At 42.0% G+C, this 25000-nt stretch overlaps 1 protein-coding gene across 2 annotated transcripts in view; it reads left to right on the forward strand.

Annotated features, from left to right (window-relative positions):
- LOC113637833 (endothelin-converting enzyme-like 1) overlaps window positions 1-25000 on the forward strand; it is a 43117-nt gene that overhangs the window by 13938 nt on the left and 4179 nt on the right. For both annotated transcript variants that reach the window (XM_047820244.1, XM_027138730.2), the window contains 10 exons: window positions 2660-2882; window positions 4591-4689; window positions 11518-11592; window positions 12389-12492; window positions 13379-13437; window positions 13837-13888; window positions 20089-20156; window positions 20616-20740; window positions 21222-21287; window positions 22619-22714. In XM_047820244.1, the coding sequence (XP_047676200.1) occupies window positions 2660-2882; window positions 4591-4689; window positions 11518-11592; window positions 12389-12492; window positions 13379-13437; window positions 13837-13888; window positions 20089-20156; window positions 20616-20740; window positions 21222-21287; window positions 22619-22714 (967 nt within the window). The remainder of the gene's footprint in view (window positions 1-2659; window positions 2883-4590; window positions 4690-11517; window positions 11593-12388; window positions 12493-13378; window positions 13438-13836; window positions 13889-20088; window positions 20157-20615; window positions 20741-21221; window positions 21288-22618; window positions 22715-25000) is intronic.

Consider the following 25000-nt stretch of genomic DNA (forward strand, 5'->3'; position numbering starts at 1 on the left):
TTTATCCCCTGCTTTCTCTCTGGGCAGCACATCGTCGTGAGCCTCCCGGCAGGTTTCTTTCTGAATAATGCTGAAAAGTTTTGGGTTTTTTTTTTTTTTTTACTTTCTTTTCACTTCTTCCTTCACTTTGTTTCCTGCTGCTGCTCAGTGCTGTGCTTTTCTTTCTCTGGAGCAAAGACAAGGAAGAAAGTGGCATCTTTTTAATGCTGACTGCGAAATAACATCAATCGCGACTCGCTAGCAGCGCTAACTACACAAATTGTCTGAATGCTAGCAGGACTTTAAGCTAAATCAGTATGCTAACAGTCTTTAGGATCACATTTCAGCCTTCACCACGTTTGATCTTACTTTATGCTTGTATCACAGAGCAGGAAATTTCTTCTATACCCATGCGAGCATTCTGAGATGACAGGATGTAATGGATCAAATTACAGAGCATGATGTCTTCTGCATAAACACCGGGCTTGTCAAAGCTAATTTGCATTAATTATATAACAGCATTTTCTACCAAGTTATAATTTATGCCGTGCTCTTAGCATAAGTAACCCTAGTTATTATATATATATATATATATATATATATATATATATATATATATATATATATATATATATATATATATATAAAATACAGAAAGCACAAGATAAAGTGAATAACATGCAACCAATCACAACCTGAAACCTAGAAATTTGAACTGACAATGAATGCAACTCTATAAGAAACATTACAAAAGAATATATCAAACACACATATACTACAGAAGAATTCAATTCAAAATATTTCTTTCAACTAAACTAATTAAAATAATGAATAAACTAAAGTTTGACTGAAAGGGTTTCTAAAAAGAGCTGTACTATGTTTTACTAACACACGTGTGTGTGTATGCGTTTTTGTGTGTGCGCACGTGTGTTTGTGCATGTGTGTGTGTTTGCGTGTGTGTGCATTTGTGTTTGTGTGTGCATGTATGTTTTTGCGTGTGTGTGCGCGTTTGTGTTTGTGTGCGTGCGTGTTTGCGTGTGTGTGTTGACATTGCAGTGACCCAGTTAATTTTAAAGCCTCTTAAATCTCACCTCTTTCATTTGTTTCTCTCACTTTTATTCCCAACGAGATTCTAACATTTAGATTTTAGCCCTGTGTCTGTGTGTGTGTCTGTGTATGTGTCTGTGTGTGTGTCTGTGTGTGTGTCCTCAGTGCTAATGTGATTTCTGTCAGTATGCAGTCTTTGTTACAAATATGTCTGTGCCTGCATGTATGTCATACTGTATATGACTGTGTGTGTGTGTGTGTGTGTGTGTGTGTGTGTGTGTGTGTGTGTGTGTGTGTGTGTGTGTGTGTGTGTGTGTTTTAGCTCAGGCATTTATCACATGCTTTTATTCATACTAGATAACCAGATTACCCAGAATCCCCCACCTGTGTCAGCCATTGCTATATCAGACACGTTCCTGTAATATGTGTGATTAGACTTTCCATTGCCACACACACACACACACACACACACACACACACACACACACACACACACACACACACACACACACACTTTTCCCTCTGGATTTCCCTCTTTCTGTCTTTAATATTCCCTCACTAGTTCCTATTTCCTGTCTCTTTTTTCTTACATTTTCTTTATCACTCTTTTCCTATCCCTCTCTCACTTTTTCTTTTCTCCTCAGTTGATCCATACCTTCTCTCTATCTGTTTATATAAGTATGCATTTATCACACAACACAAAGCATGTTCTCCTTCTGTTTTTCATTCCTCCTTCCAACCTATACCTTCTATCTATTTTCTCTACATCATATCTTTCTCTTCTCCTGGTTTAAAGACAACGTCCTTTCTCCTTTTCATCCCTCTATCCCTCCCTTCCCTCTGAATTGAGTGGGCTGTGGAAGTGCTTTGTTGGCACAGGAAAACCGGCATCGAGCCAAGAAAAAGCACATTTATGATTAAAATGCCGTCTGCGTGTCAGAAGCGAGGGATGACATCACGGTGTAAAAGCCGAGCCGAGTGCCCGAAAGAGAAAGAGAGAAAGAAAGAGCGAGAGCTTGTTTTGTTCGCTGTGACATTTTCCATCTGTTTACATCCTGGAGTAATTAATTAGGACTTAATCTTTTTAGAGCGTTTAGACTCTCATTTGGCTCGGCTCTTTTTTTATAGTGCATTAATGAGATTTTCACCACGCTGCTGCTGAATCCTGTGTCCTGATTGGTCAGAAGGTGCTGATTAACGTTCTCTAACAGCAGTTCTGAATGTAGTGCAACTGCAAATCAGAGGTATATACGAACACGCTCGTTCTATTGTGTTATAGTTTCTATAGTAACCGCTCATCCACAGGGGTGTGTACACACTGTACACACTCTACTTAAAATAAACAGATTCTGAAACATATATGAACGTCAATGTGGTGGGATGAAAAGCTGTAGCTTTAAGTCTTGTATTTAGACCGATAAAGTATAACGACATTATTTAATAAATGCAAAAAAGAAATGTGGTGTACGAGAAATACATCGCTTGACCTGCTGTTAGAGAAAAATAATCCACTTTAGGTTGCTAACAGTAAATCTGCTCAAAGTTTTATTCTTTAACTCTCTCTCTCTCTCTCTCTCTCTCTCTCTCTCTCTCTCTCTCTCTCTCTCTCTCTCTCTCTCTCTCTCTCTCTCAGGGTTTTGCATAACTATATGCTGTGGAGGATCGTGGCAGCGCTCAGCGAACATTTATCCACAGGGTTCCGGAGCACGATCCACGAGTTCTCGCGTGAGATAGATGGAACCGAACGACAGCAGGAGCTCAACCGGCTGTGTCTCAATCAGGCCAACAAACACTTTGGCATGGCGCTGGGTGCACTCTTTGTCCAAACTCACTTCTCCACTCGCAGCAAGGCCAAGGCATGTTACAGTTTTATTCAGCCAGTCACATATGACATCATCTTGGTAGATTTCAGTCACAGCAAAGAGGCGTGGCCTGGGTGTGACAGTCTTTGTGAAGGTGTGGCCTGTGTGTCACGCTTTGTAAAGAGAGGGCGTGGCCTGTGTGTGTCACGCTCTGTGAAGTAAGTGTGGCATCAGTGTGTCAGTGTCTGTGAAGAAGGTGTGGTCTGTGTGTGTCTGTGAAAGTGTGGCCTGTGTGTGTGTGTCAGTGTCTGTGAAGGTGTGGCCTGTGTGTGTCAGTGTCTGTGAAGAAGGTGTGGCCTGTGTGTGTCAGTGTCTGTGAAGAAGTGGCCTGTGTGTATCAGTGTCTGTGAAGAAGGTGTGGCCTGTGTGTGTCAGTGTCTGTGAAGAAGTGGCCTGTGTGTATCAGTGTCTGTGAAGAAGGTGTGGCATCAGTGTGTCAGTGTCTGTGAAGAAGGTGTGGCCTGTGTGTGTCAGTGTCTGTGAAGAAGGTGTGGCATCAGTGTGTCAGTGTCTGTGAAGAAGGTGTGGCCTGTGTGTATCAGTGTCTGTGAAGAAGGTGTGGCCTGTGTGTGTCAGTGTCTGTGAAGAAGGTGTGGCCTGTGTGTGTCAGTGTCTGTGAAGAAGGTGTGGCATCAGTGTGTCAGTGTCTGTGAAGAAGGTGTGGCATCAGTGTGTCAGTGTCTGTGAAGAAGGTGTGGCATCAGTGTGTCAGTCCCTGTGAAGGAGGTGTGGTGTCAATGTGTCAGTGTCTGTGAAGGAGGTGTGGCTTCTGTGCAAGTCGCATTAAAGAAGGCGTGTCCCACATACCTGTCTTGCTCTCAAGTCTTTTTGTCAAACACACCTCTGGTGTCTTTCTTCTGCCAATTTTTATTCTTATCTCATCTCGTCCTTCTTATCCAGTCTCTGTGTCTCTGCACTAATCCCTCTCTCTCACTCCTAATCCCTCACCTTAATGTGATCTCTTCTTCCCTTGTTCCCTTCACTCTCCCCTCTCCTCTGTTTAAAGCTGTCTCTCCCCTCCTCCTCTTCCTCTATGCAGTTCTGTGATAGAGAGATGGAAGGATCAACACAATGTGGGATTTTCTGGTTTATGTATCAGACTGTTTGAGGTCACCGTGTTGTCACGACCAAAAGATGTCGTCTGTTACTGAGATTCACATCAATATTAGAAACCGAGTGAAATAATTCCTCTCAAATGAGATTTTGCAGTCAATTAGTCAGCCCATAACGTATTCACGGTTTCTGCCAAATGCTAATGTTTTACAGAAAAGTCTTCTTAATAAATCATTTTCCTAAAAGAAGTGCTTAAAAGAACATTTATTATCATAAGAGTTTTATTAAACATTATTTTTTGGCCAACTGGCTTTTAGCAATTAGCAAGAAATATAGGATGGGACACTAAAAATATACGCCCTCTAGCTACAGTAGTGTCTCAGACGCTTCCGACCACAACCCAGAGAGTGACTCGTGTCTTAGAAAACATGTATATGTGGGTGGGGCCTGAAAGTAATGATAGTAAAAACTCAGCCTTGCAAAGAAACTGACAGATTGTGCGTGATTGTGGTGCATTATGAGCAATACACACCATCCATTGCTGGTTGGTTAACAAACCTCAAATTAATAATAGAGAATAATTCTATAATAATCACACCTTTCCCTTTTTAAACTCTACTTCATTGTATTTACTGGCTGTGGTTTGCAGGTACAGGAGCTGGTGGAGGACATAAAGCACTCTCTGGATATCAGACTGCAGGAGCTTGACTGGATGGACGAAGATACCAAAGAGGCGGCGAGAGCCAAGGTAGAAGAAAATGACTTAATTAACATATGGAGACTGTGTTCAGTCATAACTGTCCTACAAATTAACACAATGAACATTCATCTTTATTCTCTCTCTCTCTCTCTCTCTCTCTCTCTCTCTCTCTCTCTCTCTCTCTCTCTCTCTCTCTCTCTCTCTCTCTCTGTGTGTGTGTGTGTGCATGCATGCTGGGAGTGTTTGGGTGTGTGTGATAGTTCACAGGAGGCTCTCTTTTTCTGTTTTCCTTTTCACTTTTCTTGATAGAGCTGGTCTCTTTCGTTAAGTAAAAAGAAAAGAGATTTAATTCTGTTTTTGTATTGAAAGTGGGGGCACGATGGCTTAGTGGTTAGCACGTTTGCCTCACACCTCCAGGGTTGGGGGATCGATTCCCGCCTCCACCTGGTGTATCCTGCCTCGATGCCCAATGACGCCTGAGATGGGCACAGGCTCCCCGTGACCCGAGAAGTTCAGATAAGCGGTAGAAAATGAATGAATGAACGAATGTATTGAAAGTGTGGTTAATTAGTCAGGTAAGTGAGTCAGGTGAGTGGTAGCAGGGTGGGAGCGACGTCCCTCACACAGAGGGTGGCGTCACCTGTCTCCCTTTGTTATGGCGTCGCGTGAGTGCCAGCCAAAGGTGTGAGTGTGGAGGAAGTGTTACTGGGAATCAGTGTTGTAATGTAACGGAGTACAAATACTTCGTTACTGTACTTTAGAAATGTCACTTTTCTGTACTTTACTTCGCTATTTAAATTTATGTAACTTTCACTTTTACTCCACTACATTTCCTAGATAAAATGTATACTTTTACTCCACTATATTTCCACTAAGCATCTTCGTTACTAGTTACTACAAAATAAAATCAGAAGACTGCAATAAGGGAGGTTTGCCCCTCCCTGCCCCTAGATTGCATTACGGACGTACGCACGCTCTACGGAGAAGCACAGGTACGCGCAGCGTGTACGCGCAGTCAGAGCTGGAGGCGTTTATCTATAACGTTAATTGGCAGAAAACTGCAAATACGGCAACCAAAAGCAGTGAAATGTCACTATTCTTATTACCAGAGTTGTAGCACAAACAAAATATTAATGCAAACAATCCATTCAATATTAAATAAAAATAACATTTATTGATTCGGTCTTTTCTTGTGAATATTAGTTTATTAATGACTGCATTCATTGGACACACTGTTTGTAGAGAATGCACACATACATGAACTGATCTGATTCAAGACTGGCATCATTACATCATGCATAAAATTTTGGTGTCCACTTTTGCCATTTAATAATACCTTTTGCTTTTTAAAAACTTTTTTTAAAAAGCTTCAAATACTTAAGTGCATTAAATATCAGAAAATGACTTTTGATACTTTGAGACTTTTACTTGAGTAATATTCTAAAAGGTGACTTTCACTTCTACCGAAGTCTTTTTCTAGTACGATACTTGTACTTTTACTCAAGTATTGCTTTCTAGTACTTTATACAACACTGCTGGGAATAGGGAAGGAGATCAGTAATGAAAACATATCATCTGCTTCTCGCATGAACAAAGGAGGAGAATCAGGTGAGACACCTGACCAACACCGGCATTGTGGTACAGTAAGTGGTGAATTTGTTTCACTGCTTATTGCCTGATAGCTTACGTGCCTCCGTTCATTCCTAATGAGGAAAGTTAGAAAGCACGATTAAAACAGTTCCTCTAGGCTGTAAGGATGGGGGATTAAAGCACAGCATGTTTTTCAGGAGACACGTGTTCATGTTCTTAAACCAACAGGAACTGGACGTGTCTTTTAGAGTGGTGTATGAGGGCAGATCGTTCATACTGTACGCTAGCACAGGACACAAAGTGTTTTGAGTGCGGGGATGTTGGGCATAAGAGGTTAGCGTGTCCACACAAAGCTCAGGCCTTTGAGGGGGCAGCTGGGCAAGGAACGAGGGGGCAGCTGGGCAAGGTAACGATGGGACAGCTGGGCAAGGTAACGAGGGGACAGCTGGGCAGGGTAATGAGGGGGCAGCTTGTCAGGGTAACATGGTGTCAGATTGGCAGGGTAACATGGGGTCAGCTGGGCAGGGTAATGAGGGGGCAGCTGGGCAGGGTAACGAGGGGTAGCTGGGCAGGGTAATGAGGGGGAAGCTTGGCAGGGTAACATGGTGTCAGCTTGGCAGAGTAACGTAGTGTCAGCTGGGCAGGGTAAATAGGGGGTAGCTGGGAAGGGGATTAAGGAGGCAGCGGAGCAGGGTAACGAGGGGGCAGCTGGGAAGGGGATTGAGAAGGCAGCGGAGCATGGTGGTGTGGTTGAACAGATCACCTAGGAGAAAGCTAGACGTAGCAATGAGTTGTCCGTTGTTATATGTGTGTCAGTAAAGGAAGCTGAAGGTGTTCAGACTGCAGATACAGTTAAAAGTGGAGCAAAGGTTACTGAGAATACAAATAAAACCATGTGATAACAGAGAGGAGATCACTGTGAGCCTGAACACTGAAATGGTGGAATCAGAGGAATTGTGTTACATTTACATTTACGGCATTTGACAGACGCCCTTATCCAGGTCACTAGGTTAGGTTATACTTAAGATACCATGAGTCAAAAACCTTGTTCAAGTTTTGACTGTTGTGAGTGAAGACGGGCCAAAAGGTGAGGACATTGTTGATGCAGAAATGAGAGATGAAGACACGATGTCTGAGGTTTCTGATGTTGGGTCACAGGCAATAGAAGACACAAACTCTCTCGAAGACATTAATGATTTTCTGGATGTAACATTCGGCAAAGTGGTTGAGGTGAAAGACTTTTTTCTGAATGTTGACAAATTCATACTGTAGCATCAGCAGCACAGTTACAAAAGACAGTGAGCCATGAAGTTCTGGACAAAAAGAAAAAGGTTTAGACTGAAAAAGATGGTAACGAAATTAAGGAAAAACAAAGTAAAATAAAATAGTTGAATGGATAAATCACATGTGGTGTCTTTTTTACTTTACTGTCTCCTTCCTGTCTCTATCCTTTATTTCCTTTTTCCCATGGAGGTGTTTAAAATTGGAACATTACACATTAATGGGGCAGAGACAGGGATAAATTAACAATGGTTAATAAGTTTATTTGTGTTAAAAAACTCAATGTAATCTTTTAACAAGAAACACATACTGACACTGATAATGAAGGAGAATGGGGAATGTTGTGGAAAGGGAATATTTCCATGAGTCATGGGACAAGAAACAGTGCTGGGGTTGCAATTTTATTTTCTGAACACGTAAATAACATTTTAGTGGTAAAGGAAATTACACAAGTAGAACAAAAAGGTACTGGTTTTGTTTTTATAAATGTTTATGCTCCTAACAGTGGCCCAGAGCGAATTATTTTCTTTTTAGAACTTAAAAAGTTGGTTCAGAAATACAATAGTGTGTGTTATATTGGGGGGTGACTGGAACTGTCAGGTATCTTTTTATCCAAAGTTATCAAAGAATCTCAAATGACTGATACTTGGAGAAATAGACATGAAGAGGTAAGACATGAAGGGGTAAGACATGAAGGGGTAAGACATGGCTTAAGGTAAATGATAACAGGGTCACTGGTGCAAGGTTAGACAGAGTAACAGAGTGAGGAATGTTTTAATTGCACCCAATGGGTTTTCAGATCATCACATGGTTTTATTAAATATAAATATAAAGAAAACATTGAAAACAAACTATTATAATATTTTTAATGTTAAATTATTACAAGATGTTTCTTTTTGTGAGAGTTTTAAAACTTTCTGGGATAGCTGGAAAATGAAGAAGGGTTCTTTTAAAAGTCTTAGCCAGTGGCGGGATGTGGGGAAGGTCAACATTAAAATGCTGTGCCAGAATTATACATCCTTCTCAACAGCTTTGCTGAAAGAAACAGTGCAGTCTCTACAAAGAGACATTGAACTCATTGAAAAACGCATCATGGACAGCAATGACACCACACAGGGAGATGGAATAATAAAAAAGAGACAAGAACTCAGCTCCCTGTTACAGGAACAGGCTAAAGGGGCACTGATAAGAGCAAGACGCTGATCCATTAAAGACATAGACAGTACTTTCTTTTTTAATCTTGAGGGAAAAAAAGTTTTCAACAGAAGCCAATGCGCCATCTTTGTTGTCTGGATGGACCCTTCATATCTGACCCGGCAGAAATGAGGAGACTAGCAAGTAACCACTACAGACAGTTATACAGTGCTGAGAGCTGTGATGCTGAATCTGCTGAGGACTCAATAAGCTGCCACAAATACAGCAAACACAAAAACAGGAATTAGACCGGACCATCACTCTTTAAGAACTTACAGAGGCAATGTCTCAGCTGTCCAAGGGATGTTCCCCTGGAATAGATGGATTACGTGTGGACTTTTATCAACATTTCTGGATTTTAATGAGACAAGACTTGCATGAGGTTTTATCAGGATGCATGCAGACTAAATCACTCCCTCTAAATTGTCGGAGAACAGTTCTATCACTGCTCCCAAAGAAAGAAGACTTGGGACTTTTAAAGAACTGGAGGCCACTCTCTCTTTTGTGTTCAGATTATAAAATCTTCCCCAAGTGCCTAGCCAATTGACTGAAACTTTGGCTTTGGAAAAGGTTTTTTATATCCTATGCAGAACTTCTGTACTCTGGGAAATGTGTGATGGTTAAAGCAGAGAGAGGTTTAAGTGCCCCAGTACCAGTGACTAGAGGTATTAGGCAGGGATGTCCACTCTCCAGACAGTTATACAGTCTAGTCATCGAACCCCTAATATGTAGGCTCAGAACAACACTAAAAGGGGCTTTAACACCAAAAGGTAATGGTTATTTCAGGGTGGTCTTAGCAGCTTATGCAGACAACATTAGTGTTTTTTTCACAGAGAAAAATGACATCACACTTTTAAAAAAGACCTTTTGACATATGAAAAAGCTTTCTCTGCATGGGTAAACTGGTCAAAAAGGGAAGGTTTTATGTTAAGCAACTGGGAGCACAGAGCAGTTCCACAACTTCCAGGAGGGCTACAGTGGAGAAGGGATGGACTTAATCCTGGAGGTAGTTTAAGGAAATGAACAATTCCAGAAAAATTGAGAGGGGCTGCTGGAAAAGATTTCTATTACCACATTTGTCTTACAAAGAAAGAGTTCATCAACTCTGTGGCACAGGACAATTATTAAGGAAGAGCTGGTTTCTAACATACAAAGAATAGCAGTGGACTTCTTTTAGAGTGGACAACACCGGCTGCGTGCTGCAGTACTTTACCTGCCTGTACAGGAAGGTGGGCAAGGCTGGTAGACGTGAGGAGCAGAATCCGTGCCTTCCGGATACAAGCTGCGCAGAGACTCCTATAACACAAAGATGTGGTGTGGGAGAAAACTGCAAGTGCCATCCTGAGGAAAGTACGTGGCCTCAAGCTCGACAAACATCTGTTCTTAATGAAGCTGGAAGAGTTGAGCTTATTTGAGCTGACTCCTTATTACAGATTCATGCTGCACACATGAAAAAACAGTAACAAGAACAGAAAGAGTCACGGACAATCTAATGGACTCCGGAAGAACCACTTTTCTTCAACTCTTTCATAAAATCGAGACTGCTGTCCTCGGTGAGCAGACGCAGGTGCTTACTGGACAACAGCATCACAAAGCTGGGCCACTTACTAGATGAAGGAGTCTGGATACCAACGAAAAAGTTGAAAGCATTGACTGGGCTAAGATCTTTGTGTCTAACTGAGAAACTGCAGGAAGAACTCTACAATGCTCTACTACCAAGCAGCTACAAAATGTACATTGGACAGAGACATGGGACTACTCATGACAGGAGAAATGACATGGAGTTTCCAGGACTTCGATTTCTCCCTGCGGTGAGAACGGTGGAAGAGGACGAAGTCACAGACTCCATTTTGTCTTTCAAGGCTCCACAGTCAAACCTCTTTAAGGACATGCCTAAGAAAGCCATGTACCAAATAACGGTAAAAGTGCTGCATGAAGATTCCTTGAGAAGACAAAAAGTTACAAGCTTGCCAGAGATGTTTAACCTAGATGTTCTTGTGTGAGACATGTGGAGGACCCTGTTTAAACCCTCTGTAGAGAAACCTACTGCAGTGGGGGATTATTCACGGGGCGATAGCTACAGACAGACATGTAGGTTCTGTGCGGTAAAGGAAGACCTAGAACACTTGTTTTTAAGATGCCCAAGATTAAAAGGTCTTTTTAAGCTACTCAGGAGCTGGTTTCAAAAATCAGATGAGTTCTCAGAGAAAGATTTTATAGGAGGAGTGAAATACACCTCGAAAAGGAGTAAACTGGTTTTATTGAACTATCTTATCAGCACAGCCAAACCAGCAATGTGGATAACACGGAAAAACAAAGGGTTACAAGGAGCTACTGTAGATCCAGAGGTTCTGTGCAAGCGGCTAGTAGCAGCTAGGCTTAAGACTGAATTTGCTTACTACAAGCTGACCAGAAATGCAAAGGGGTTTTATGAAACATGGTGTGTGAATGGGGTTTTATGCACAGCTCATGAGAACCGACTTGTTTTAACCTCTGATTTCTTTCATCTTTTAGCGGTTGCTTAAGGATACACTAATAACTAATTTTAAACTTGTAAAATGTCTGCAACATTTTTTTAATTTTATCCATTGCCCTTTTATTTGTTTGTTTGTTTGTTTGTTTGTTTATTCACATTTTTATCTTTTTTATTTATATACTAGAAAGACCTATGGATGAAAAATTGTGAAGCACCCATGTATTTGTCTGGCAAATAATGAATAAAAGTATTGTTAACTCATCTCTCTCTCTCTCTCTCTCTCTCTCTCTCTCTCTCTCTCTCTCTCTCTCTCTCTCTCTCTCTCTCTCTCTCAGCTACAGTATATGATGGTGATGACTGGTTATCCAGACTTCCTGTTAAAGCCGGAGCTCATCGATCAGGAATACGGGGTAATTCACACACTCTTAACCCTCATGTTCTGGTCAAAATGACTCGTTTTTATATTTTTACTGAAATCTGGATCAATACTAAATCCATTTCATACAGTTTTCTTTGCCTGTTTTTTAAATAATAAGCAGGAACAGAAAGAAATGTTCCAGTCATTTTGACAAGATGAATGAAATGTTTTTTTTTTTTTAATCTAAAGTAAAAGGTGTGATATTAACGGTCGCTCCAATCTTATTTCCATTCCCACCTAGTGTTCTAGTGCGTTTTTAAACACAATTCACAATCAGAGGTAGGGAACAGTCTGTGTGAGCTCGGCCCGACCTGACTCGACTCGACCCGCAGAGCCAAACTTTACCGTGTGTCTACAGGAACATTCTGTTCAAACCCATTTCAACCCACAAGACCGAGGTTTTTAATTCCAAACCCAATTTCAGCTGAAATTCCTTCTGTCTGATCCTGACCCCATTCACAGCACAGTGTCAGAAACGTTCCTGTTCAGAAACTCAGCTCAGTGTTCAATGTCAACCTGAGTGGGAGAATTCTGTCTAAACCTGACCTGAACTTCATCTAAAATCAGCACTAAACATTTGTGTCCGAGATCAATCTGCCCAAATCCTGCCTGAACCAAACCGAGAAGCAAATGCAAATAAATTAGAGCTTCCTGAAACCTGAGACAAGGATGTGAAAGGCGTCGATGCCCTTTGATGAGAGAGTTTTAATCTTTGTTGTAATGTTTAGTTTTTTCTTCTTTATTCACTTTCTACTGTGATTTATTATTATTTTTTTATTTTTCTGAAGTTTGAAGTGAGCGAGAAGACGTACTTCAGAAACATCCTGAACAGCATCAAGTACAACATCAACCTGTCCATCAACAAGATCCACAAGGAAGTGGACAAGAAGACGTGAGAATATCACACACAAACACACACACACACACAGACACATACAGGCACAATACATACACACACACAGATAGACACACACACAGACACACAACCACGTATACACACACAAACAAACACAAAATAACACACAGACACACACACACACACACACACACACACACACAGTTCTGGTGTAAAAATAAGCAGAACGCAAAACTACAAAAATGATAATAATAAAAATGGTTTATTGTTTAAAGTGTTACAGTTTTATTATATATATATATATATATATATATATATATATATATATATATATATAAATTAAGCATATAAAGAATAAACTGAATACAATGTATTCAGTATGAACTATTTTTTAAAAACGGTGTAAAATCACAACAGCATAATGATCTATACACTATATATCTACACTATACACTAGTGCGTGAGGAGGTGAGAGATATTTTAAGCCGACTTTAGAGAAAGCCTGGCAAATATTGAGGAGTTATGAGTTTTCAACTTGTGTAGCAGGAAAACAATAATGTTACGGAGACAGAAGCTGAGATGGTGTCGCAGGTGACGAAATATTACATTAGATTAAATTATTTCACAGCTTTTGAGATCAATTGTTTTATTGGTTTTTAGACAATAACAGAGGAATGTAGCAGAGAGTCTCACAGTTCGGATTATATGACACTAACTTTACTTTAAACAGTTAAATAATTCTTTATCACCTGCTGTTTAACACTGACCTTAGTCCTGGTTCTTGAAAATGTTTGATAAGTGATAACGTTCAGTAAAAATGAAAGTGTGTGTGTGTGTGTGTGTGTGTGTGTGTGTGTGTGTGTGTGTGTGTGTGTGTGTGTGTGTGTGTGTGTGTGTGTGTGTGCATGTTAAATTTCCACAGGTGGCTTCTACCACCCCAGGCGCTCAATGCTTACTATCTTCCAAACAAGAACCAGATGGGTATGTGGCATCACCGTTTTTCTCTCTCTCTCTCTCTCTCTCTCTCTTTATCTCTATACACACACACACGTTATTCTTCTCTTTATTATGAGCTGCAGCCGGTTATTGGTGGTGTCTTTGTCCGTCTGAGGATTAGATTTTCCTCCTAGAGAATCAATACATACAGGGGGAAAAAAAAGTGATGGAGAGAGAGAGAGAGAGAGAGAGAGAGAGAGATAGAGACAGACAGACAGACAGACAAATAGACACATGCATAAAGAGCCAGACAGACATAGAGAGAAATGGTCAGAGAGATACAGAAGACAAAAACCGGCAATAATTCAGATCCTTGTTCTTCATCCTGTCTCTGTCTCTGTTACGTTCATCACCTCTCTCACAAACTGCCTTTTGTTTTTCCAGTTTTCCCAGCAGGAATTCTCCAGCCGACTCTGTACGATCCAGAGTTCCCACAGTGAGTATTTTCTGAAGCTGCTCCTGAACCACTCGACTGAATCATGAATACTTTATAAAGTACACAGATCAGACAGTTCACTCGTGATTCAGCGCTCTCTCGACTCCATCTGTACACTGACCCTGTAATAATGACCCGATATCATGCTGAAGAAGCGCAGTGATGAAGCTGATTTTTTTTTTTTAAACAGCTCCTCCTGGAATATTAATGAGACATGTGTTAATCAGAGACGTGGCTTATATGGAAGAGTGAATATTTTCTGGCTAAAATGAAGAACGAAATTAAAGTTTCTCCGTACGTGTAGCAGAATATCCGCTCGGTCAGATTATCCTTCACAGCCTGAACATGTTTTCTTTACAGTGGAGCACATCAAATGAACACCAACGCTGACTTTGTTTTATTCATTCTACAATTCAAGGCAGTAAATTAAAATTGTGATAAAATCTCTTACATCCTGCACACACGACACAATTTCATCACCTCGACTCAGACAAATAAATAACAAACAAAATAGCAGACGTAAACATGTAAAATAACAGGATGTGCTGGATCAAGTGCTATTCTCTGTCCTGCTTAATAATGAGTGTGGAAGCCTTTTTGTTAAATAATATGAACAGCACTATTTATGCAGTCATATTGGCTTGCGGTTAATTGTTGAAGGTTTGAAAGAGAACCAGAGCTTGTCGCCGTGTTTGAGGTCAGTCTAGACAAACTCACTAAACGTTACAATTGATTGGAAAGCAGATGGACGGAGATGTTTTGGCTCTGACGTGCCGTCTAGCGGATGCTGAATTTAATCCTCCAGATATACATCAGATACACAAGTGAGTGTAGTCAAGGAGGAAGTCAAAGAGGTTAGTGTGCTTTAACTCTCTTTATATGAATACATTGTCTTTTGGTAATGTAGGATTCTGACGTTTGTGTACTAACTCACTTTGTTCTAGAGTAGTATGATTTGAATTTAGTCTCTCAGCTGATTAATCAGGAGTAGCTTCAGTCAACGTTAAGGTGTGAATTGTGGGCAGGTTTTACTCATTTACATTGAAAGTTTGTAAATATCCCTCTAAGTATCACTCTATGCGATTGTAAATGTGTCTAGTGTCTAGTACCGTACTGTACCACACCATACTGTGCCTCAAACCCGTCTCTGTTGTCACCTCTTACCGTAGTAGGCACTCTGGTCTGCAGAGCAGAGGACGCATTTCAAGTATCCTGATCTACCCTCCACTGTTGTGTGAGTCTCAAACAGTGTTGGTAGGTGGGCTCTGGAGTTCTTAGTCTGCCTAGAGGAAAGCTGATTTTATCTCGGCTTTAGATTCCCACAACTCCTTTGATTTTCTTGTGCTGACTGAGACCTGGATATCCCCACAGAACACTGCTACACCAGCTACTCTATCCTCTGCCTATGCTTTCTCTCATTCACCATGAGAAATGGGTAGGGGTGGTGGTACAGGTCTACTGTTGTCAAGAAGATGGTGTTTTCTCCTCATTGTTGTCTACTGCCCTCCTGGTCCTCTACGAGACATCCTGGAGGAAATGGACACACTGCTCAGTGCTTTCCCTTCTGACAGCACCCCTTTGACAGTGCCTCTGACAAGCTTCAATCTTCCCTCCTGACTCTTCTGGACTCCTCCACACACAAAGGAGGAAATGTCCTGGACCCGGTTTTCACCCACCCTTCCCCAGCTACAGACATGACTGTTTCCCCACTACACATTTCTGATCATCACCTGGTATCCTTCACCATCACTCTCCCTATCTTACCTAAAACTTTCAGCCTCTCTTACCTCCACTACACTTCAGTCTGTCTCCTCTTCTTCTGTAGTTTCTGGCACTCTTTCATCTCTTTTCCTGATCCTGAATCCTTTTCCTCACTACCCTTGGACTGTGCCACAGACGTCTTCCTCTACTATCTTTCCTCAACCATGGACTTTCTCTGCCCTCTGTCAACCAAACCCAAGAAAACTTCTTGTTCTGCTCCTTGGTTTTCAGATGTGTTGAGATGAGAGTTAAGATCCTCTGAGAGAAAGTGGAAGAAATCACAACTTGATGCAGATCTTGAGTCTTACCGTACACTTATGGCCAAGTTTTCCTCAGATGTGACGTATGCCAAGTTTTCCTTCTACAAGGAAAAGCTTAAAGCTTAAACACAAGACCCTCGCAAGTTACACATCATCTTTTCTTTCCTCAACCCCCCGGCTCCACCTGCTTCATCCTCCCTGACTGCAGAAGACTTTGCTTCTTTTTACTCCTAGAAGATTGAGAAAATCTGCAGGACCTTCCCTTCTACTTGCACCTATATCTCACAGTCGGGATTCCTCTACTCCATTGTTGTCGTATTTATCAACCGTAGCAGAAAGTCTTGCAATTCTCCTACCTGCCTTCTGATCCACTACATGCTGCTAGATCAGCCAAGCTGTCATCTGTCCTCATCCTCCTTGACCTTTTTGCAGCATTTGATACGGTCAACCACAGGACTCTCTTGTCCACCCTCAGGAGGATTTGTGGATCAGCATGAGAACGGTTTGCTTCCTACCTGGAAGGATGCTCATTTCAGGTAACATGGAGGGAAGTGTCATCTGCTCCACGCAGACTCTCCACTGGAACACCACAGGGCTCCGTACTTGGTCCTCTTCTTTTTTCCCTGTATACTCATACTCTTGGTGAAGTTATTGTCTCACATGGGTTCTCCTACCACTGCTATGCTGATGATACTCAACTTATCTTCTCTTTCCCACCCTCAGATACCACAGCTTCTGTTTGGATCTCAGCATGTCTAGCAGACATATCATCGTGGATGACTGCTCATCAGTTGAAGCTCAATCATAGCAAAATTGAACTGCTGATCATCCCAGGTGATTCATCCACAGGTCATGACCTTGCAATATCCCTGCATAATGATCTGATCTCCCTTTCAGTCACAACTGGCAACCTTGGGGTGACCATGGACACTCAACTGTCCTTTTCCTCTCATGTTGTTAATGTGACTTGTTCCTGTCAGTTCCATCTCTACAACATTAGAAGAATTCAGCCATTTTTGTCCACACAGACTGCTCAGGTACTTGTTCAGTCTCGTCATCTCAAGACTGGATTACTGCAACTCACTGCTGGCTGGTCTACCTATGATCGCAATTTGTCCTGTGCACATGATCCAAAATGCAGCGGCACAACTTGTTTTCAACCTGCCTAAGTAGTTGCGAACCACCCCGCTGTTCCATCGACTGGCTTCCAGTAGCTCCACGCCTCAGATTCAAAACACTGATGCTTGCCTACAAAGCCAAAAATGGACCAGCTTCCTTCTAACTCAAAGCCCTCATCACTCCTCACACTGCACCTCGCAACCTCAGATCTACCAGCACTGCTCGACTGGTCCCACCATCATTCAGGGTAAGAGGGAAGTATACTACAAGACTCTTTTCTTTTTTTAGCACCAAGGTGGTGGAGTGAACTTCCCTTAGGGCTCCGGACAGCTGAGTCACTGGTTATTTTCAAACGACGGTTGAGATCTAACCCCCCGAAACACTCCAACTAGCACTTCCTTCCCTGTTTGTTGTATTTATTTGAGCAGTGATTTAGGCTCAGGGTATCTTAAGTCCATAACCTAGTGAACCAGAGTTAATGTATTCAATGATAGAGACTTAAAAGCACTTATGTACATTGCTCTGGATAAGGGTGCCTGCCAAATGCTGTAAATGTAATGAATTTAATTAAAAAAAAATACTCAGATCCCTTAGCTATGTTTCACAGATTCCCTGGTCCTCACTCTGGGCATAACTGGTCTAGGTGCTGTGTGTCCCATACGCATCTACTCAAGAGTCAAGAGTCAAGTCAAGTCAAGAAGCTTTTTATTGTCATTTCAACCATATATAGCTGTTGCAGTACACAGTGAAATGAGACAACGTTTCTCCAGGATCAAGGTGCTACATAAAACAAAGACAGGGCTAAGGACATGTAAGTAGTCTTAGCCACATAAAGTGCAACTGTGCAACCTGGTGCAAACAGTGCAGGACAAGACAAGCAAGACAGTGCAGGACAAAAGACAGTGCAGGACAAAAAACAGTGCAGACATTAAGTTACAAGACAATACAAAAAGTACAAAAAATGCAATACACAAAAGACAATAAACAGTAACAGAAACAGCGCCGACCGACCGGTGTAAATACTGAATGTTCAAACAGTATTTTGTGCAGTAAAAGAATGAACAGCAGCAGGTTCTTAGCAGCAGGTCCTTTGGATTATATATGGAGTTGTGCAAAAAACAGCAGATGACTGAGATATTGTCCAATATGTGCAAAAACAGCAGAAAAGTGTGCAAAACAGTGTGTGTGTTTTGTGAGGGTCTGTGCAGTCCATACAGATGATGTGTGTGTATGTTGTGCTCAGTATAGTACAGTTCGGTTATTGAGAAGTCTGATGGCTTGTGGGAAGAAACTGTTACGCAGTCGTGAGGGCCCGAATGCTTCGGTACCTTTTTCCAGACGGCAGGAGGGTGAAGAGTGTGTGTGAGGGGTGTGTGGGGTCATCCACAATGCTGTTGCCTTTGCGGACGCAGCATGTGGTGTAAGTGTCCATGATAGAGGGAAGAGAGACCCCAATGATCTTCTCCGCTGTCCTCACTATCCGCTGCAGGGTTTTGCGATCCGAGATCGTACAGTTCCCAAACCAGACAGTGATGCAGCTGCTCAGGATGCTCTCAATGGTCCCTCTGTAGAACATGGTCAGGGTTGGGGGAGGGAGATGTGCCTTTCTCAGCCTTCGGAGGAAGTAGAGACGCTGCTGGGCTTTCTTGGTGATGGCGCTGGTGTTGAGTGACCAGGTGAGGTTCTCCGCTAGATGAACACCCAGAAATTGGTGCTCTTGACGATCTCTACAGATGATCCGTCGATGTTCAGCGGAGAGTGGTCGCTCTGTGCTCTCCTGAAGTCCACAACCATCTCTTTAGTTTTGTCCACATTCAGAGAAAGGTTGTTGGCTCTACACCAGGCAGTTAGTTGTTGCACCTCCTCCCTGTATGCTGACTCATCGTTCTTGTTGATGAGACCCACCACGGTCGTGTCATCGGCGAACTTAATAATATGATTCGATCTGTGCATTGCTGCACAGTCGTGAGTCAGCAGAGTGAACAGCAGTGGACTGAGCACGCAGCCTTGAGGAGCTCCAGTGTTCAGTGTGGTGGTGCTGGAGATGCTGTTCCCGATCCGGACTGACTGAGGTCTCCCAGTCAGGAAGTCTCAAGCACTGTGTGGATGTCCCTGAAGTGTCCTCACCTAAAAACTGATGTAACCTCTGGATTCTAGTTCTTGACTGTTGATAAGACCTTATAACAGTCTATGTAGCTGTATAAAACCCTCTGAAGCACACTATAACTCTTCTAATGACCTATTCTGTAGATAATCACTGTAGCTAATCTTCACACTATTAGATAGCACCTTAGACCAACATCCTTACCCAAGACTGCTAGATGTTTAGCTAACAAAGCTAACAAAGCTAATCAGTCGTTTAAATTGCTCCTTCATCTCGACAGTCTTTATTCAGCCGTTTCTTTTTATTCAGTACACCTCATTGTTAAAATGTCATTGGGTTAAAAAAAAAGAAAAAAAGCCTTTTTACTACATTTTAACTACATCCTCCCATATTTTCCCCTCCCACACACCTGAGAGTAATCCTGCCATCAGCCCAAAATGGTTAGTCTTTTTATCTAGTGTGTGTGTGTGTGTGTGTGTGTGTGTGTGAGTGTGAGTGTGAGTGTGAGTGTGTGTGCGCACAGGTGTCACACCGCAGGAAAAGATTGTTGGCCATTGTGAGAAAGGTTCTAGCCCATTAACTCGGATGACAATTAGAGAGAGATAGAGAGAGAGAGTGTGTGTGTCTGCAAGGCTTTTGTTGGAATGGCTATAATCAGAGGTTGACAGTTCCATCGTTCTATTGATCTCTTTTTACAAAAGGAAGGAGGAAGTCATTAGAACACACACACACACACACACACACACACACACACACACACACACACACACACACACACACACTCACGCACACACACACGTGGAGAAAAATACTAAGCTTGCAGTTATCCAGTATGTTTCCTCCCCAAAAAACCCTGCCTTTTATAGCTCTATATACTGAGATATCAGAGACTGCACTGCACTCTAGTGGTGACTGTAGGGAGGTGCAGCTCAAGATTTACCTTCATTCAATTTCAGGTCTCTAAATTATGGAGGAATCGGAGCAATCATCGGACACGAGCTAACACATGGATATGACGACTGGGGTAAGAGATTTCATCACATACATTCTCCAGACTTTTATGAAGTCAATTTAAGTTTAGATTTAGCTAAAAAGTACAGATGAAACTTGTTCAAATGGTGTTACTGGGATAACTAAACCTCAAAACTAAAGAATAGTACTTCAGTCTCTAATATTTCCAGATCCAGTCCTATAGATAAACGGTGACATCAGTTACTATGTTTTTATTTTATTTGATATACAATATACAAATTAACCACTTTATTCTCCTGTGATTTTATTTTTCATTTTATCAATTTATTTTAAAAGAATAAACATTATGTCTCCAAAATCATCATCCGGGAGAAATGACCTAAAAAGTGTCAACAGAATTTTGGATAGTTTGGATCTTTAGGATTTGTGTGTGTGTGTGTGTGTGTGTGTGTGTGTGTGTGTGTGTGTGTGTGTGTGTGTGTGTGTGTGTGTGTCTATTTGGCTGTGTTAGGTGGCCAGTATGATCGCTATGGTAACCTGAAGCAGTGGTGGACTGAGGATTCTTACCGAAAGTTCCAGAAGAAAGCAGAGTGTATCATCAAACTGTATGACAACTTCACTGTCTACAGCCAGCGGGTGAGTGAGGGCAAAAAATCATGTCGAACTGATTTAAAAAAAAAAAACAGATAAAGTCTCAGTCCAAGGTTTTTTTTATTGTCACGGGTTTATAGTGACCCTGTTGTAGGATTCTACATAGAGCCTTGATGGCACGGACGTCAAACCCAAGGACTCTGAGCCCTATACAGCCTGCAGCTTTGTTTCATTCGGTCCTCATGTACCTGGAAAACAATAGCACTGAGAAGCACTGCAGAGTGTTGTTACTGCTAGTGTATAGCACAAGCTCACAGTAATAATCAGAACCAGGCCATTAATAATATAATGATAATGCAGCACATAGTAAAAATAATAAAGTGAAATTTCTAATGATATAAACCATATTGTAGATCATTACAAAATACCAGGTGATTTAAGATTAATTAAACAACACCAGCTGCTGCATTAGTTACAAGTGTGTGTGTCTGTGTGTGTGTCTGTGTCTGTGTCTGTGTGTGTGTAGGTAAATGGGCGTCTCACACTGGGAGAGAACATCGCTGATCTTGGGGGACTGAAACTCTCCTACTATGTGAGTTTCACCTGTCGCTCACTCTACCTGTCGCTCACTCTACCTGTCGCTCACTCTACCTGTCGCTCACTCTACCTGTCGCTCACTCTACCTGTCGCTCACTCGTCCTGTCGCTCACTCTACCTGTCGCTCACTCTACCTGTCGCTCACTCGTCCTGTCTCTCACTCGTCCTGTCTCTCACTCTACCTGTCGCTCACTCTACCTGTCGCTCACTCGTCCTGTCGCTCACTCTACCTGTCGCTCACTCGTCCTGTCGCTCACTCGTCCTGTCGCTCACTCTACCTGTCGCTCACTCTACCTGTCGCTCACTCTACCTGTCGCTCACTCGTCCTGTCGCTCACTCGTCCTGTCGCTCACTCGTCCTGTCGCTCACTCTACCTGTCTCTCACCCGTCCTGTCGCTCACTCGTCTTGTCGCTCACTCGTCTTGTCGCTCACTCTACCTGTAGCTCACTCTACCTGTAGCTCACTCTACCTGTCGCTCACTCGTCCTGTCGCTCACTCTACCTGTCGCTCACTCGTCCTGTCGCTCACTCGTCCTGTCGCTCACTCGTCCTGTCGCTCACTCTACCTGTCGCTCACTCTACCTGTCGCTCACTCTACCTGTCGCTCACTCTACCTGTCGCTCACTCGTCCTGTCGCTCACTCTACCTGTCGCTCACTCTACCTGTCGCTCACTCTACCTGTCGCTCACTCTACCTGTCGCTCACTCGTCCTGTCGCTCACTCTACCTGTCGCTCACTCTACCTGTCGCTCACTCGTCTTGTCGCTCACTCTACCTATAGCTCACTCTACCTGTCGCTCACTCGTCCTGTCTCTCACTCGTCCTGTCGCTCACTCGTCCTGTCGCTCACTCGTCCTGTCTCTCACTCGTCCTGTCTCTCACTCGTCCTGTCGCTCACTCTACCTGTCGCTCACTCTACCTGTCGCTCACTCTACCTGTCGCTCACTCGTCCTGTCGCTCACTCGTCCTGTCGCTCACTCTACCTGTCGCTCACTCGTCCTGTCGCTCACTCTACCTGTCGCTCACTCTACCTGTCGCTCACTCTACCTGTCGCTCACTCGTCCTGTCGCTCACTCTACCTGTCGCTCACTCTACCTGTCGCTCACTCTACCTGTCGCTCACTCGTCCTGTCGCTCACTCGTCCTGTCGCTCACTCTACCTGATGCTCACTCGACCTGTCGCTCACTCGTCCTGTCGCTCACTCTACCTGTCGCTCACTCTACCTGTCGCTCACTCGTCCTGTCGCTCACTCGTCCTGTCGCTCACTCGTCCTGTCATATTTATATAATAATAATTTACATTTTTTCTGTGTCTTTGTTTTCTGAAGGCGTATCAGAAGTGGGTGAGGGATCACGGTCCTGAGCAGCCTCTACCTGGCCTCAAATACACACACGAGCAGCTGTTCTTTATAGCTTTTGCCCAGGTATACACACACACACACACACACACACACACACACACACACACACACACACACACACCTGGATAAAATAATAAGCCTACAGAATAAAGCGCAGTGCCATCTGTTCCCCAGACAAGAGCTTGTTAATATGCAGACTGTAAAAAGCTACAGCTTACACTTTACATTATTTTATGCTTTTTTTAGCACTATTTCTTTTTTTTTACATTTCTATTCTAATCTGTTTGAGCACACACCTCCAGTAAGGCCGAAAAAGATTATTCTATTAATGAATTACTCCTTGTTTGTACATTATGTACCAAGTATTAGTGATGGTGGATAATGTAGTAATTGTATTGTACATTTTAGATACATATGTACACATATGTGGAGGGTTGATTATGTAAACATCTAAAATACTTTTTACATTTACATTACATTTACGGCATTTAGCAGACACCCTTATCCAGAGTGACTTACAACTGAGCAACAAGGGCCTTGCTCAGGGGACCAGCAGTGGCAGCTTGGGGGGTTGGAACCCACAACCTTCCGAGCAGTAGCCCAACACCTTAACCACTGAGCTACCACATCCCAAATACTTCTACTCTATATATACAGACATAGAATATAAATAAAAGTCTTAAAGGCAGAACAAGTGGAACCAGTCACAACAGAACAGGAAGCAATGACCAAATAAGGAATGTGTCCATCAGAATTAGGCATATGGGTAAAAAATATATATATAATACATGTACGTCACTTTATTATGTTGGCTTTGTAGAAGTCAAGATTCTGTTTTCCTATTTAAGCTTAAACAAAAATTTTCAAGAGTAACTCCTCCTACGGCTTTCGCGCCACATGCACCAAATTCGGATATGTTATAGAACCTTGTCTGAAGTTTGTTGCTATTACTTTTCTATGCGATCTGTGTACTGGTACTTCCCGGTACTGGGTCTCAAATTGACCTTTTCCCCATAGACTCCCATTATAAAATTTGGAGGTTTATAATTCGGCAAGCTTTTGAACTATCTACACCAAATTCGGCCAGCTCCTTTAGTGATACTCTGAACAAAGGGTTCAATAGGTGTACCGACTGGCCTTCCGGTTGTGCAGCAGCCGCAAAAGTTTACCCAAAATATGTAAAATCAAAAAACTTTTTACAACACGGACATATCAAAACACTCAGAACAATGAGGGGAACTTCCTCACAGGTATTCTGATGACGTCACGTGAAAATTGTGCTCACGTGTATTCTGTTCATGTGATGTGACGTTACATGAAAAAAATAATTAGCAGAACATGGACATGTGACATATCAAAACACTCAGCCCAATGTGGGGATGACGTCATGTGCTTGTCACTACTTACCTCCAAATTTTTTGGCACCCTAGCTTTCTGTCTACTTGCTTCCAAAAGTAACACTGACCCTTATGTCCACTCGCCAAAAAGCTCCGGCCTGTGTGAATACCTGCATTGTCAAAGCCAACATCAAAGTTTGTCGCGACAAACTTTACAAATCTAATTTTTTTTTTTTTTTTTTTTTGAATTATAACTACGATATGAAATGTTACTAGGGATTAAATAAGTATTTTTTTATTACTATGTTATAACTATATAATTACACAGCTTCAAATGATTTAGTATCATTAATGCTATATATAAATACCGTATGTGCAATATATTATGCAATGTCAGTTTGCATCATAGGGATAGATGCCAGAGATATATAGTATTTAAATGTAATATTTTCAAATTAATTTGAAACTTTAAATCTATGTATTCATTTATTTATTTTATATTATTATTATTATTATTATTATTATTATTATTATTATTATTATTTCTTCTGTTTCTATACTGTAAAGCTGCTTTGACAATGCTAATTGCTTGAAACTCAGGGATATAAGAACAATGTAATCTGTTTAGATTTGCATTATTTAACTATCAGAGTTTAGTTCAGTTATTTCCTGTTTGTCAGCTGTTGTTATAGCAGCTATAAACTCATTTTCTCACCTGCTTCACTTCATTCTCTCGACTGAAGTTAGGTCAGACTGCTACATAACCGTCTCATTACAGAAAACTTCACCATATTAACACCATATGTACTATTACACAGCATTTCTTGTCAGTTTAGCGCTCACTGTACACATGAGCTGTTACCATAGAAACCATACGGTATTAGAGAGCACATCAGTGTAAACCTGTGCTGTGCAGCTGTCAGACCTGCTGTAGAAAATTATTCAACACCTTCTGACCAATCACAATCCAGGACCTGAGTTTAATCAAACATAACAATCTCTCTCTCTCCTG

This window comes from Tachysurus fulvidraco, chromosome 11 (assembly GCF_022655615.1).
Source record: "Tachysurus fulvidraco isolate hzauxx_2018 chromosome 11, HZAU_PFXX_2.0, whole genome shotgun sequence".
NCBI classification, from domain to species: Eukaryota; Metazoa; Chordata; class Actinopteri; order Siluriformes; family Bagridae; genus Tachysurus; species Tachysurus fulvidraco.